General features: G+C 36.6%; 1 protein-coding gene across 1 annotated transcript; it reads left to right on the plus strand.

The window, feature by feature from the left end:
- The first annotated feature begins 1,565 nt into the window (after nucleotides 1–1,565).
- rhcgb (Rh family, C glycoprotein b) lies at nucleotides 1,566–10,616 on the plus strand. The gene is made up of 11 exons (XM_084735141.1): nucleotides 1,566–1,914; nucleotides 4,195–4,387; nucleotides 5,002–5,152; nucleotides 5,667–5,814; nucleotides 5,917–6,083; nucleotides 6,649–6,786; nucleotides 7,108–7,244; nucleotides 7,405–7,529; nucleotides 7,697–7,770; nucleotides 9,135–9,202; nucleotides 9,878–10,616. Exons 1-11 carry the CDS (start codon nucleotides 1,692–1,694, stop codon nucleotides 9,909–9,911), a joined length of 1,458 nt encoding a protein of 485 aa, XP_084591267.1. The 5' UTR covers nucleotides 1,566–1,691; the 3' UTR covers nucleotides 9,912–10,616.
- Nucleotides 10,617–12,610: the final 1,994 nt, after the last annotated feature.

The raw sequence follows: 12,610 nt of genomic DNA on the forward strand, positions 1-12,610 counted from the left end.
AATTTCCCAGCACACTCCAGATGGGTCATATAAACAAAAGTTTGTTGTAGGGTTCATACATGCTGTTCAGTGACAGAGACAGATTGTGATAACAAAAAGGGTGAAAAAGGTGTCAAAATTTGTTATAAATTGGGGGAAGGCAATAAAAAACAGGAGTCTCATGGGAAAATAAGGAAAAGTTAAGGAAAAGTATTCCTTAACATGCAAAATCTGTTATTCATGTACAATTCAGTGTTTTTTTCTTCACTAAAACTCTAAAATCAAATTCTGTTTTTGTGTTTTTCCTTCATTTTAAATAGTTATTTCACTCTTATAACATGCAGTAAATTGTAAATAACTGCCAGATACCAAAAGTTCCAAATATTCTTGAAAAAGGGGCAAAAGCACTTACTCACAGGACATTTTTTGACCTTTTTATAGTTAAAATAAGTAATAAAAAAAAAAGTCTAGACGGACATTTTGAGGCTCATGGGTAAAAGGGTTAATAGATGACAACACTCAGATGACATGAAACAGCTCTATGTGGATGAAAAACAGTAGTTTGCTTGATTTTATGAATCTGCTGAATCACATAGGTCATTAATCTGTTGATTTGGATCACAAACTTACATTAAACTTCCTACCATAATGTAAAATTCTTGTCGTAGTCTGTATTTTCATATTTTGCTTAACTCCACAGTTGTAAAAGCGTGCAGTTTAATTTTTGCAGTGTCAGTTACAAAACCATACTATGTTTACTTTACACAAATGTCATGTTTTTAAACTCCAGAAAAGTCTTAAATGTCCAAGTAAAATGGATCATTTTACAATTTACCTGTACAACAGTACACACCCACCACTCAACTTGAGCCCTGCTGCGACTGTGATTGTTGACTTGGTCAAACCTGTCGTGTGTCTTTCTAATTGGGCACAGCATGGATACACATTATTTACAGTTAATGCTTCACAGAATCAGCCCCGTACAGAGGAGACAAGAACATCCCCACCCTCTGACAAGCAGTTAGAAAAGAAAAAGTGTTGTGGATGTATACTGTATTTAATTTACATACACATTTACATACACATGTACAAAAACTCTGTTTCTCTTTCTCTAACATGCAAAGAGTGTTTGTATTAAGGGAGGAGGTTCCAAGAAAATTTTACTACACAATCCATCTGGTTGTTGGGTGGATTACAACCTTGTATACCCTTTTAAGAAAACTATCAACACAATCTGTTTACATGGTGTCACAGTAAATGTCATCTTTGACTGATCAGGCTGAAGCATGTTTCCACTGTCCTTTACCATAAGACCATAGTAAAATGCTATGTTACATGCACAATTCTTACATTGTCTGATGATTTATACCCATTATATATATACCAATTTATATACATTTATACTCAAAGTGCTTGGAAATATATTAAATTAAATTATGTTAAAGCAGTAAGAGTCAAGTACTTGAACTTGTCTGTATCACCACCTGAAACGTGACTCTGAGTTCAGTGGTGGAGGGAGTGACTGTGGGAGGGTCCTTATAAAGCAAACACCCATCTTTACTCATCTTCATTTGTGGTTAAGATGCTCCAGGCCTTTAGGTGTCTGTCACTTTTACAGAAGACGGCTCAAATGAATCACTCAGCTGTTTACCATCTCTTATATCTTTAAAAAGAAACAAAAAAATATTGCATATTAAAACTAAACAGAAACTATGGGCTGCGTCCAAAGCTTCAGGGAATTGTGTGACCGTACAAAAAATACTAATGTTCGTCTCAGTCTTCCAGCTGTTTGTGTTGTGTGGCAAACAGCCATGATCATTTTGTTCGGGGTTTTTATTCGTTACAATGAAGAATCGGATACACACTGGATAGAGTACAGAAAGGCTAACAACATATCAAGTGATATTGAGAATGACTTCTACTTCAGATATCCAAGTAAGTGACTTCAGTTGGATTCTTCTTTCTTCTTTCATTCTTCTTCTTCTTCTTCTTCTTCTTCTTCTTCTTCTTCTTCTTCTTCTAATAAATTCCCTTTTCCAAATGCATAATATCTCCATCATGACTTTTGTTAATTTGTGAATCTAGCAACCCTTAACTTGTCTGTCTGTTACTAAGCATCTATATCTTTATATATCCACATCTCTGCACATCAAGCTTCTTCTTTGATCATTTTATTAATTTTTGGCTGTGGTCTATTTTAATAACAGTAAAATATGTTTCTACTTGAATTATCACATTGAGGACAGTTCTCAGACTGTGCTGATCAGGTTATTACTGCATGGTTGACAATGAATGATCTGACACCCACAGATGCACATTACCCCTGGGGGTTGACTCCACACAGGCTTTTTTCTTTTTTTTTCCAGTTTATCTGAAGCTGAGACGTCCACGCTTATCTCTTTGTACTGATGCAAAATGTATTGTATACATAGGTGCAACTTGTAGTGTGTGTGTGAGTGTGTTGTATGGGTGCGGTTGTGCTGTAAACTTCCCAAACAGCCCACGGTGTCAGTGTCAGGCTATCATGAAGCCATCTCAGATATGGTGTTGGATGTCAGATGATAGATGTATGCCCTGACACAGTTTGTTGTCAGCAGACCAATGAAACCTCCTCGTAAGGTCACAGGACCTTGTTTTCCAACGTGACACCCGCTGACGGTCCTTTCTCGCTGAAGGCCTTTCTTGCTCGCTAGTTTTTAAAAATTGCACTCTCTCTGATGTAATATAGGATTTGAGGTGCGTTTGAGGCAAATTATTCAATGCAAACTCTAAAGTTTCATAGTGTGTTAGGAACCTATTGTACCCTGAGGTGTGTCGGGCGGTCCCAGTGCTCTGTTGTAAATGATACTGGCTGGTTTATGCTGGTATCCACATACTGCTTATAGCGGATATTTACTGTCTCACAAAGAAGAGACATTGGTGCCAGGAATAGTTCAGACATGTTCAGTTACAACAATAGATCAGGTGCTTTGTTACCACTCTTTTTTGTCTGGTTATGTTTATTATGGTTATTATTACTATTATATTGGAGCTTGAGGGTTCATCACTGACCTTGAAAACAGTAATTTGACTAAAAAAAATCAGTACAAACTAACTAACTTTATGTTTTGTTTGTTTCTGGAGCTTTCAACCACATCTAGTAGTCTAGTAGACCAGATGGAATTGGTTTCAGTTATTACTGAGGCATAATATTTATTTTACTTCATCTTATTCTTATTCTTTTAAGTATTTTGTTTGTACATTGTTATACATACACCTATATGTTTGTATACTTGTAAAAATACATTAATTTTCCAAAAAGCCAACAAAAAACAATTTAAAAACTCCTTGTTATTGATTGTCCAGGTACAGAAGTTGTTTCAAAGATATTTTAGTTTCTGTAAGCCACACACTGCTTCCTGTGTAAGTACCTTGATATAGCTCTGTATCATAATAACATACCACTATCAGCATCAAACTCACACGTCACAGTAAATACATTCATGTCATCTTCGCCTGATTTCCCCTTGTTATCTGACTCTGCATTGTGGTGACATGCTGTGAAAGCAACTGTCAATATACACTCTCATCTCCACTGACATATCAATTAATTCTTAAGTATGTACTAATAATTTAGTGCTTATATAGAAGATGATATGATATAATAACCCTGATTGCTTATTTAATAATGTAATAACGACACAATCGGATACAATTTTGTTTTAATGATATATGACGTGATTTGTTATGTTTAACTTGATAAGAAAAGAAAGGAAGCAAAAAGAAAGAAGTAAGTTAGTAAGTAAACCTGTAAGATGGGACAGAGACTGAGTGAAAACATTACTTACCTTTTTACCTAATTCTAAGAATCCTTATTTCATTTCTTAATTCGCTGTTTAATACATTGCCTCCAATATGATTGGATGTGGACCTTCATATTTTAAGCCATCCCTGTTTGAGAGACCTAATGTCACCTTCTCACCTCCCTCTTTTATTGCTGACATTTATTACTTTTCTTCATCAACATAATTGGTCTTCATTCTTACAAAGTGTCTATTCAAGCAAACCCTGTGTGGTGTGTCTTTAGTTTGAGTCTTCAAGCCAGCTAAGGTACTCCACAAGTGCAGAATATGCCAACTCTGAAAGATTTAATCTTGGTTTTGGTTTAGTGCAGTGAAGAAATACAGTGATTGCTCATCTTCCTCATCTTTCCCTTCTTCTGTCTTTGCTCTATAGGTTTTCAGGACGTCCATGTGATGATCTTTGTTGGATTTGGCTTCCTGATGACTTTTCTTAAGCGATACAGCTTTGGCGCAGTGGGTTTCAACTTCCTCATCGCAGCCTTCGGCCTCCAGTGGGCGCTGCTGATGCAAGGCTGGTTCCACTCCCTGGATTACACTGATGGAAAGATCAAAATTGGAGTTGAAAAGTAATGGTTCAGATGTATTCTCAGTGACCTACAAAGATGACTTTTTCTTCTTATCCTATTTGATTTTAAGTATAACTAACAACAGAAACTCGTGGTTCAATCTAAAACTAATGATGTTACTCAGTACTGGTTCTTCTGTATAATATGTGGGAAATAAGTCTGACGGGAATACATTTCTGTAGCCTCATGGTTTCCACTGAAAAGCTCGGGGATACACAGAGATGTGCAGAAACCAGTCTAACTGACACCACACCTTAAATATATTTTCAGCCTCGTTAGATTAAATGTTTGTGGAATCAGTAGTTACAAGGTAAACAGAAACTCTAATGAGAAACCAAAGTCTCTGTGTCAACAGATATTTAAGGTGTGTGTCTAAATGGGTGTTTGGGTGTGCCTGTAACACATAAAGACAGAGAAACAGAAGGATGACTAGATAAGTTTATCATTGCTTTAAAACAACATAATTGTTCTTGATAAGTTGAACTCTTATTTGATTCTCTGTTTTTGAATAGGTGAGTCAAAATAAATATTGTGTTAAATTTGAACAGTATATATGTCATATAATGTCATATTGCCTTGTTTGTTAACTACGTATTGCTTTTTTCCCTCCTCAGCCTGATCAATGCTGACTTCTGCGTGGCTGGCTGTTTGATAGCCTATGGAGCGGTGCTGGGTAAAGTCAGTCCAGTCCAGCTGATGGTTCTGACTCTGTTTGGGATCACATTGTTTGCTGTGGAGGAATTTATAATCCTGGATCTCATACATGTAAGTTCAAACAATAATTTCTTTTTGTTTTGAAATCATTTGTAAATATATATTCAGCTACATTAATGAAACAGGAGAAAATATCTCCTGGTGTAGCTGATCGCCAAACTCATATGGTGCAGCTGCTTTCAGATTCTGAAATTATATTTGTGCCCGAATCCTCTTTTGTTAGCTTATTCTTTGTAATTTATGCCACATCGCTAGTAAAAAAAAACAACTTAGAAACACCCTTGTAACCCATAGTATGTCACTGACTATCCACAGAGCAGCTGGGTACAGAACAACTCAGATTCTACTGATAGAAACTGAAGCAAAAAACAATAACATAGCTATTTATTATAGTGAAAATTAACTAAAATCATTGCATACATGCATATGCATGCACTTCATGCTAGCCCTTCATAAGTCAGTGCCTCACTTGGGTCACCTTGCTCAAAAAAGTCTAGTCTACTCCCATGACTGTTACTAATATCTACTGCAACAATTCCTAATGCTTATATTTTCTTATCTTAAGGCCAAAGATGCTGGAGGCTCCATGGTGATCCACACATTTGGAGGTTATTATGGTCTGTCCATCTCGTGGATGCTGTATCGTCCAAACCTGGACCAGAGCAGTCGTCTGCAGGGCTCTGTCTACCACTCAGACGTCTTTGCTATGATTGGTGGGCCTGATTTAATCACATAATTTTTACTTTCACATCATTCTTTTCATATTCTGGATGCATGGCTGTGGATTTTTAAGGTCTGTCCTGCTTTCTGTTCAGGCACCCTCTTCCTATGGATGTTCTGGCCCAGCTTTAACTCAGCCATCACAGATCACGGGGACGGGCAGCACAGAGCAGCTATCAACACCTACCTGGCTTTGGCCTCAACTGTGCTCACCACTGTGGCCGTGTCAAGCCTCTTCCAGAAGCATGGAAAACTAGACATGGTAACAACCAGCGCTGTTTTTTTTCCCCAGTCTTAAACACTCTCTTTATAAAATCAAGATATTCCACTGTAAAAAAAAATGTTTTAACTTAAAAAAGTTAGTGTATGGACTGCTTTAAATTTTTAATATGACTGAATCTGAAGACAAGTTGAGGTAATTTTGTAATTATTAAAAACAAATTAACATTTCTAGTAAAATGGATATTAATTCAGCTGTACTTGAGACAATGCTCAGTAAGCTTAAGATGTTAAATTGAACCAACAACTCTTCAGTCATACTGATGAGCATGACAAACACATTTTATTTCCTTTTATATTTTCTCAATCTGACAAGTCACTTCTTCATTTCATGCAAAGAAGTTACAGCTGCAGCTGCTTCTCTTGGAGCTGGTTGTGCACATCCGGTTGTGTATGACTTCTGTCAACCATGTTTTATTTGTTTTGATACTGTGCAAACTCTTTCACACTTGATACAGTAAACACATCAGTCAGCAAGGAGAGGTCATGCTGATACACAGTTTCTTCTGTGAATAAAAGACATATTTTTTCTATGCCATATTTCTCAGGTTCACATCCAGAACTCCACTCTTGCTGGAGGTGTCGCAGTGGGAACCGCAGCGGAGTTCATGCTGATGCCCTACGGGTCTCTGATCGTAGGCTTCTGCTGTGGTATCGTCTCCACACTGGGATATATCTACCTCACGGTATGAGGTTACTCTGGTTTAATTTGCTCTAGCTATTATGAGATGAGCTTCGGTTTAGTGTTTAGTGTTAGTGTTTTTTGTCTGCCCAGGTAATTAGATTTCAAATATTACCAAAGAGCATCAATTTCAATGAAAATACTAAACACTCTGATTCCTCAAAATCATATAAAATGTAGCCTTTTTACCCCAAATATTTTTCCATTTTCCCCAAATGTCATCACTTTCACTGCTCGTAAGTCAGCTGTCAGGTATAATCTAAGTTTTGTAAAGTCAAACTAACCTGTTAAAACTTTTTTTAATCACTGCGTGTCTCTCTCTCAGCCATTCATGGAGAAGTACCTGAAGATCCAGGACACCTGTGGAATCCATAACCTGCACGCCATGCCAGGAGTCATAGGTGGAATTGTGGGAGCCATTACTGCCGCTGCTGCATCTGAGTCAGTTTATGGCGCTGAAGGGTGAGTGGTCCTAGCTTAAGAGGTCATGTTAACTTAAACTTTTATAATTAAATGGACAGAACTAAAGGATTATAAAAAAGAAACACATTTATATTTGTATTCTTGTGGTCTTTTGTTCTGAAAAAAACAACATTGTGACTTCTCCTTTTTTGTGTTAAAGCCTGATTAACACCTTTGACTTTGAGGGTGATTTCAAAAACATGGTGCCAACGAAGCAGGGTGGTCACCAGGCAGCAGGCCTCTGCGTGGCTATCTGCTTTGGTGTAGGCGGAGGCATCATTGTCGGTAAGGAATAACCACAACTCTTCAGTTTGACCATATGACTGAAAATATACAATATGAATGTAAATAAGTGTGACAGTATTGTGTTTGAATAAGATGGGTGTGTTAATGGGTGTGTGGATCACAGACTGTGTGATTTGGAATAATGACTTTATTTGTATTCCTCTCAGGCTGCATCTTAAGATTACCTATCTGGGGAGATCCTGCAGATGACAATTGTTTTGATGATGAGCCATACTGGGAGGTGAGAGATGACTCTTTACAGCCATAAAGAGGTTTTTACAGTTGGAAACAAGAATGTCATATCAAATCACAATAAAGTTGTCCTTTACCTTTATATGAAATCACACTCGAGTCAGTAGTTCATCCCACCAGATACCTTAAAGGGACAGTTCACCCAAATATCTACGTATTTTTCCTCTTACCTGTAGTGCTATTTATCCATTTAGATTGTTTTGCAAAGTTTTGGAGATATCAGCCGTAGAGATGTCTGCCTTTTCTGGGATATAAAGGAACTAGGTGGTACTCAGCTTGTGGTGCTCAAAGCAACAAAAATGCCTTTGAGAAACTCAACAGCATGTTCCTTTCCAGAAAAGTATGGCCTGGTTACTTCAGATAATCCACAGATCTTGTTGTGAGCAGTTTCATGTAGGGTCTGTTTTCTTTCTATGGTAAAATCTACTGGAGCTACTTTCTTTCTGCTAGAAAGAAAATAGTTCTGACTGCTCCCAACAAGGTCTGTGGATTATCTTGAGTAACCAGGTCATGATTTCTGAATTTCTTTAGTAGGGACATGCACAGACATTTTGGGGAGGCAAAAAGAGTAAAAAGGCACTCCAATCATATTATTTATTTAAAAAAATAAATTATACATTTACATGAATATATTTCAATACCCTTACACTCATGCAGATGTTAAATACTCAACAGATTTCTACATTATGAATTCACACCATTCAAAATCAACAACTCTTTACACAAAATTGAAAAATGCTGTTCCCTGAATATATAAATAAAATAAACCAACCAATCTACCCTCCAAACTACAGAGTAAGCCTATATCCAGTTGCACCAGTTAGTGCCTTCTTTAACCTTGTTTTATTTTTCATTCCTTTCCTTTGCTCCCCCTCATTTTTATTCTACTCCTCTCTCTTGATTTTCTTCTCCTCTCCACTACTCATATTGTATATAATGTATAATAGCATTCTGCATTGGATACTTTTAATACTTAAAGTACATTTTTCTTATTATATGTACTTTTACTTCAGTAGCATTATTTTTACAGTGTGGTACTGTGAATATAGCCAATCAGGTCCAGCAGAGATGTATTACAAGAGATTAAAAAAACAAAGATCCTAAATGTATCTAAATATTGACTGACTTTGATTTATAGGCTAGACATGCTTTTAGCTTATTATGCTATTCTTGTTCAGAAACATTTTACTGCTTTGTACTCTTTACCCTGAGGCTGCCATCTCTATTTACAAAAAGGCAGTATATAATTTTCCATTTTATGACATTAAGTGCCTATAGTTTCATGTTTCGTTGTTGGTCAGTCATGTGGTTATTCATTCTCCCCCTCAATCATTTTATTAAAATTGTTCACAGCTTCCTGACGATGAAGAGAACATCCCACCAATCCTCCATTACAACAACCACATGCGGAACAAGGATGTGTAAGAGTCCTTTTTGTTTATCTGACAACAGTGATCTGGTCATGGTGATATGCTCCTTTCACACGAAACATGTGATGCAGGTATTGCTGTCGTTGTTGTGTCAAGTGTCGCGTTCAGTGTCCTCTGGGTGGCAGCAGATCCACATTTGCAGACACTACATGTGGCTCATTGTGATTCCTGCTCTTTGTTGGGAATATCTATTCATAGTGTTTAATACAGTATGAACACAGGATCAGGATGCAGCTACAGACAGGATGGCACCGCAGCCACAGAGGCCTGCCTGTCCCGTGTCACTCAGTGTCGCTTAGATTATGAAATGCTGATGTCGACCCTGAGCTCTGCGCTTCCAGGTGAAGCGCAATACCTGTGCTGTTTGTTGATGGGGGCTTTTCACATGTGCAGCTTGTCAAAGTGACCTTGAAGTAGTGCACCAGAAGTCATGTTTACAGTGGAAATGAAAGAGATATTATTGGAAAAAAAACTAGAACATTTACAGGACAAATCTCAGTGAATAAAGTTTTTTTGTTTTATTGCGGGGCCCATTTATTAAAACAGTTTATTTGAAAATATTTGATTTGATAATATTTACATGTATAGTCTGAGCTACAACTTCCCATGAAGTGTTATTGGTTTGGCACACATTGTTTGATGCTTTTTTCTTTTTTTTTTTTTCAGAGCGGAATCAAATTTCACTGTGGAGCAGAACTGACACGAGGCCTCAGTCTGGATGCATCTTCATCACATATGGCCTGTTTGTTCCTTTTATTCTCCTGCTGGACAGAAATATTCATTTCATATGATTATTTACCACCAATCAAATCCAATTACTTTTCATACAGTGAATTTATGTCTGTTAACAGGGGGTTTAACCTAGAATGTAGTCTTAAATCTTTTTTTGTCTGTTTATTTATGTGCAAAAATTTGCCGGTGGAATAAGATCTTTTCTGTTTTTCAAGATATTTATTTTCAGTTTAAATCAACTAATATTCAATCAAATATTCAAATGAAATAGCCTATGTTAAATGATTGACATTATCTTGGTACAGGTGGAGTGATTTGCCCCATTTCAACATTGAGACAGATACATTTACACAGAAAACTGCAGAATTTTTCTTGTTTCACATAAAACTAAATATACAACATGACTGTGAGAACATGACAATGGTTCCTTAAGGTGGTTTGTGGAGAAATATGTAAAACCACATTTTGTGTTATGTTTGCTTCACACCTATTTGAGTTGCACTTTAAGGATTTTTCGCTCTCATATCTTATTTTTTCCTGATTTAATGTTGTCTCTATGTGTGACGCAACAAAGTTGATGCTGTCGGTTTCATTTGTTGTATGTTTATTTGCATATTTGGATATTCCTCTTTTATTATTGCCATTAGATGCATTAAAGACAGATCTTAAATGATTTTGTGTCTTAATGGAGAATAATTTACACTGAGAATCGTATGTATTGTGTTACTGATTATAGTTTTAAAAAATAAGAACTGTGATATTTATGCTGTGACATAAAGGATGTTTGGTAACACTTTACTTTAACACCCATCACTCAGCATCATAAGCACTCAACACTTATTAGATATCTTACAAGATAGTACAATGTAGTTATAAGCACAAAGAAGGTAAGTAAGCGAATAAGTTTTTAATACACAATATTTTTCAACCTCTCCTGAATACATGTTCTATACACTGTAATTCACTGTAATGTAATTTATTATCTGTTTATAAACCAGCCTCTACTAATGGGTGTGCACAAAATGACTTATAATAAACACTCATGATGGATGCTCACAGCAATGTTTGGGTCAGAATACTTTGAAATGTCAGTTACTGAATACAAATTACGTGGCAATTTTTGTAATTTAAAAATATAATCTAACCTGAATACTTTTGGACTACTTCAAAATCCATCACTGAACCTTATTGCACCTTATAATAAAAAAAAAAAAATACTGACACAAAACTTTGAGTTCCACATTTTTTTTCTGTCCTTAAACATCTCAAAACATTTTCAATGCATATAAAATACATTTTTGCATTTGATTCTTTTTCTCCAGTTAATAGAGCATTGTTTATCATAATTTTAAAACTGCAAAATTTTAAAGATGTAATCAAAAATGTAATTAAGTAGTGACTGACAATCAATATATAATCTAATAGCACTTTTTTCAAGTGTAATGTGGTCTATTTATAGTTACTTAAAAAAAATTATGTAATCCCAATTGCATGTAATCCATTACTACCCAACCCTTCTCACAACTACATTAAATGTATTATAACCCATTTATTAATGATTTATGTACTGGTTTTAAATGCTATAGGACATTTAGACATTGTACGCAGTAGAATATTTATGGCATACTATTTTGAAAAGTGAAAAGTTTGTTAGATGTAATATAATTTTGAATATTAATAAAGAATTATCAAAAAAGCACCATAGTTAAATGTTGTGCCCACTTTATTTAAATCCTGTAATTTAATGCTTTAAACCACTTATGAATAAAAATAGTGGATTAGAAAAAAATGAAGATTTACAACAAGGAGTCTAAATGGTCATGTGTGTCCCTCATTTTGTTTCCTCTCCGGTAGGGTCAGGGTAAAGGTCACACCCTTATTGCTCTCTCGGGAGACTGTGGTGACCAAAAACAAACTAGAGACCAGCCTCATCATCGTGTCCTCGGGTCAAAGGCTAGTAAAAGGGAAAGGTCACAGACAGGGCTGCTCACATATGCTGGAGTCGGTCATTGGAAATTGATTGATAGAGAGAATTCCTGTGGATTCATACATTGAATCTTGGTGCTATTTTTTTGCACCTAGATGGGTAGAAATTAGAGGGACCTATTCCAAAAGACACAATTTTTCAATAAATGGAACATAGTGTGTATAAACACTGAATATTATTTGTTCTATCATAATTTTTTTCAAGAAGGCTATAGTCTGGACGTGTGCTCCGTCTTCTGTCCACCTGTCTGCGGTGTGCCATTGGTCGAAGGCAGCAGCAGGCGCACCAGCAGCAGCTCATGGTGGGAGTGCGAATGATTCCCACACATGAGTAGCAGCGAGGAATCCATCTCCACGTCCAGTCTCCTCGCTAACAAAGGCAGGCTTAGTGCTGTTTTCTTTTGTCATCAGTAACGTGTTTGAGTAAAGGAGGTAATGGTGCCACAAGTGCTCCAATTAAACGAGATGCAGCCCTGCTGGGAAGAAAGGTTCCCCCATTGCCCTCGATACCCCCCGCCCCCCCAACACACACACACACACACACAAACCAGGCCTCTTCTCATCCTACCCCCATGCAGTTCCCGCCCCAACTCTACTCATGTTTATTCATCAGCCACTTAAAGGGCAAATGCAGAGGCCTGTTAAAACTAAATCAGACTTATTTATTAATGATAGCAGGCC

This window comes from Lutjanus erythropterus, chromosome 13 (assembly GCF_056507025.1).
Source record: "Lutjanus erythropterus isolate fLutEry1 chromosome 13, fLutEry1.hap2, whole genome shotgun sequence".
In the NCBI taxonomy this organism is placed as follows: Eukaryota; Metazoa; Chordata; class Actinopteri; order Lutjaniformes; family Lutjanidae; genus Lutjanus; species Lutjanus erythropterus.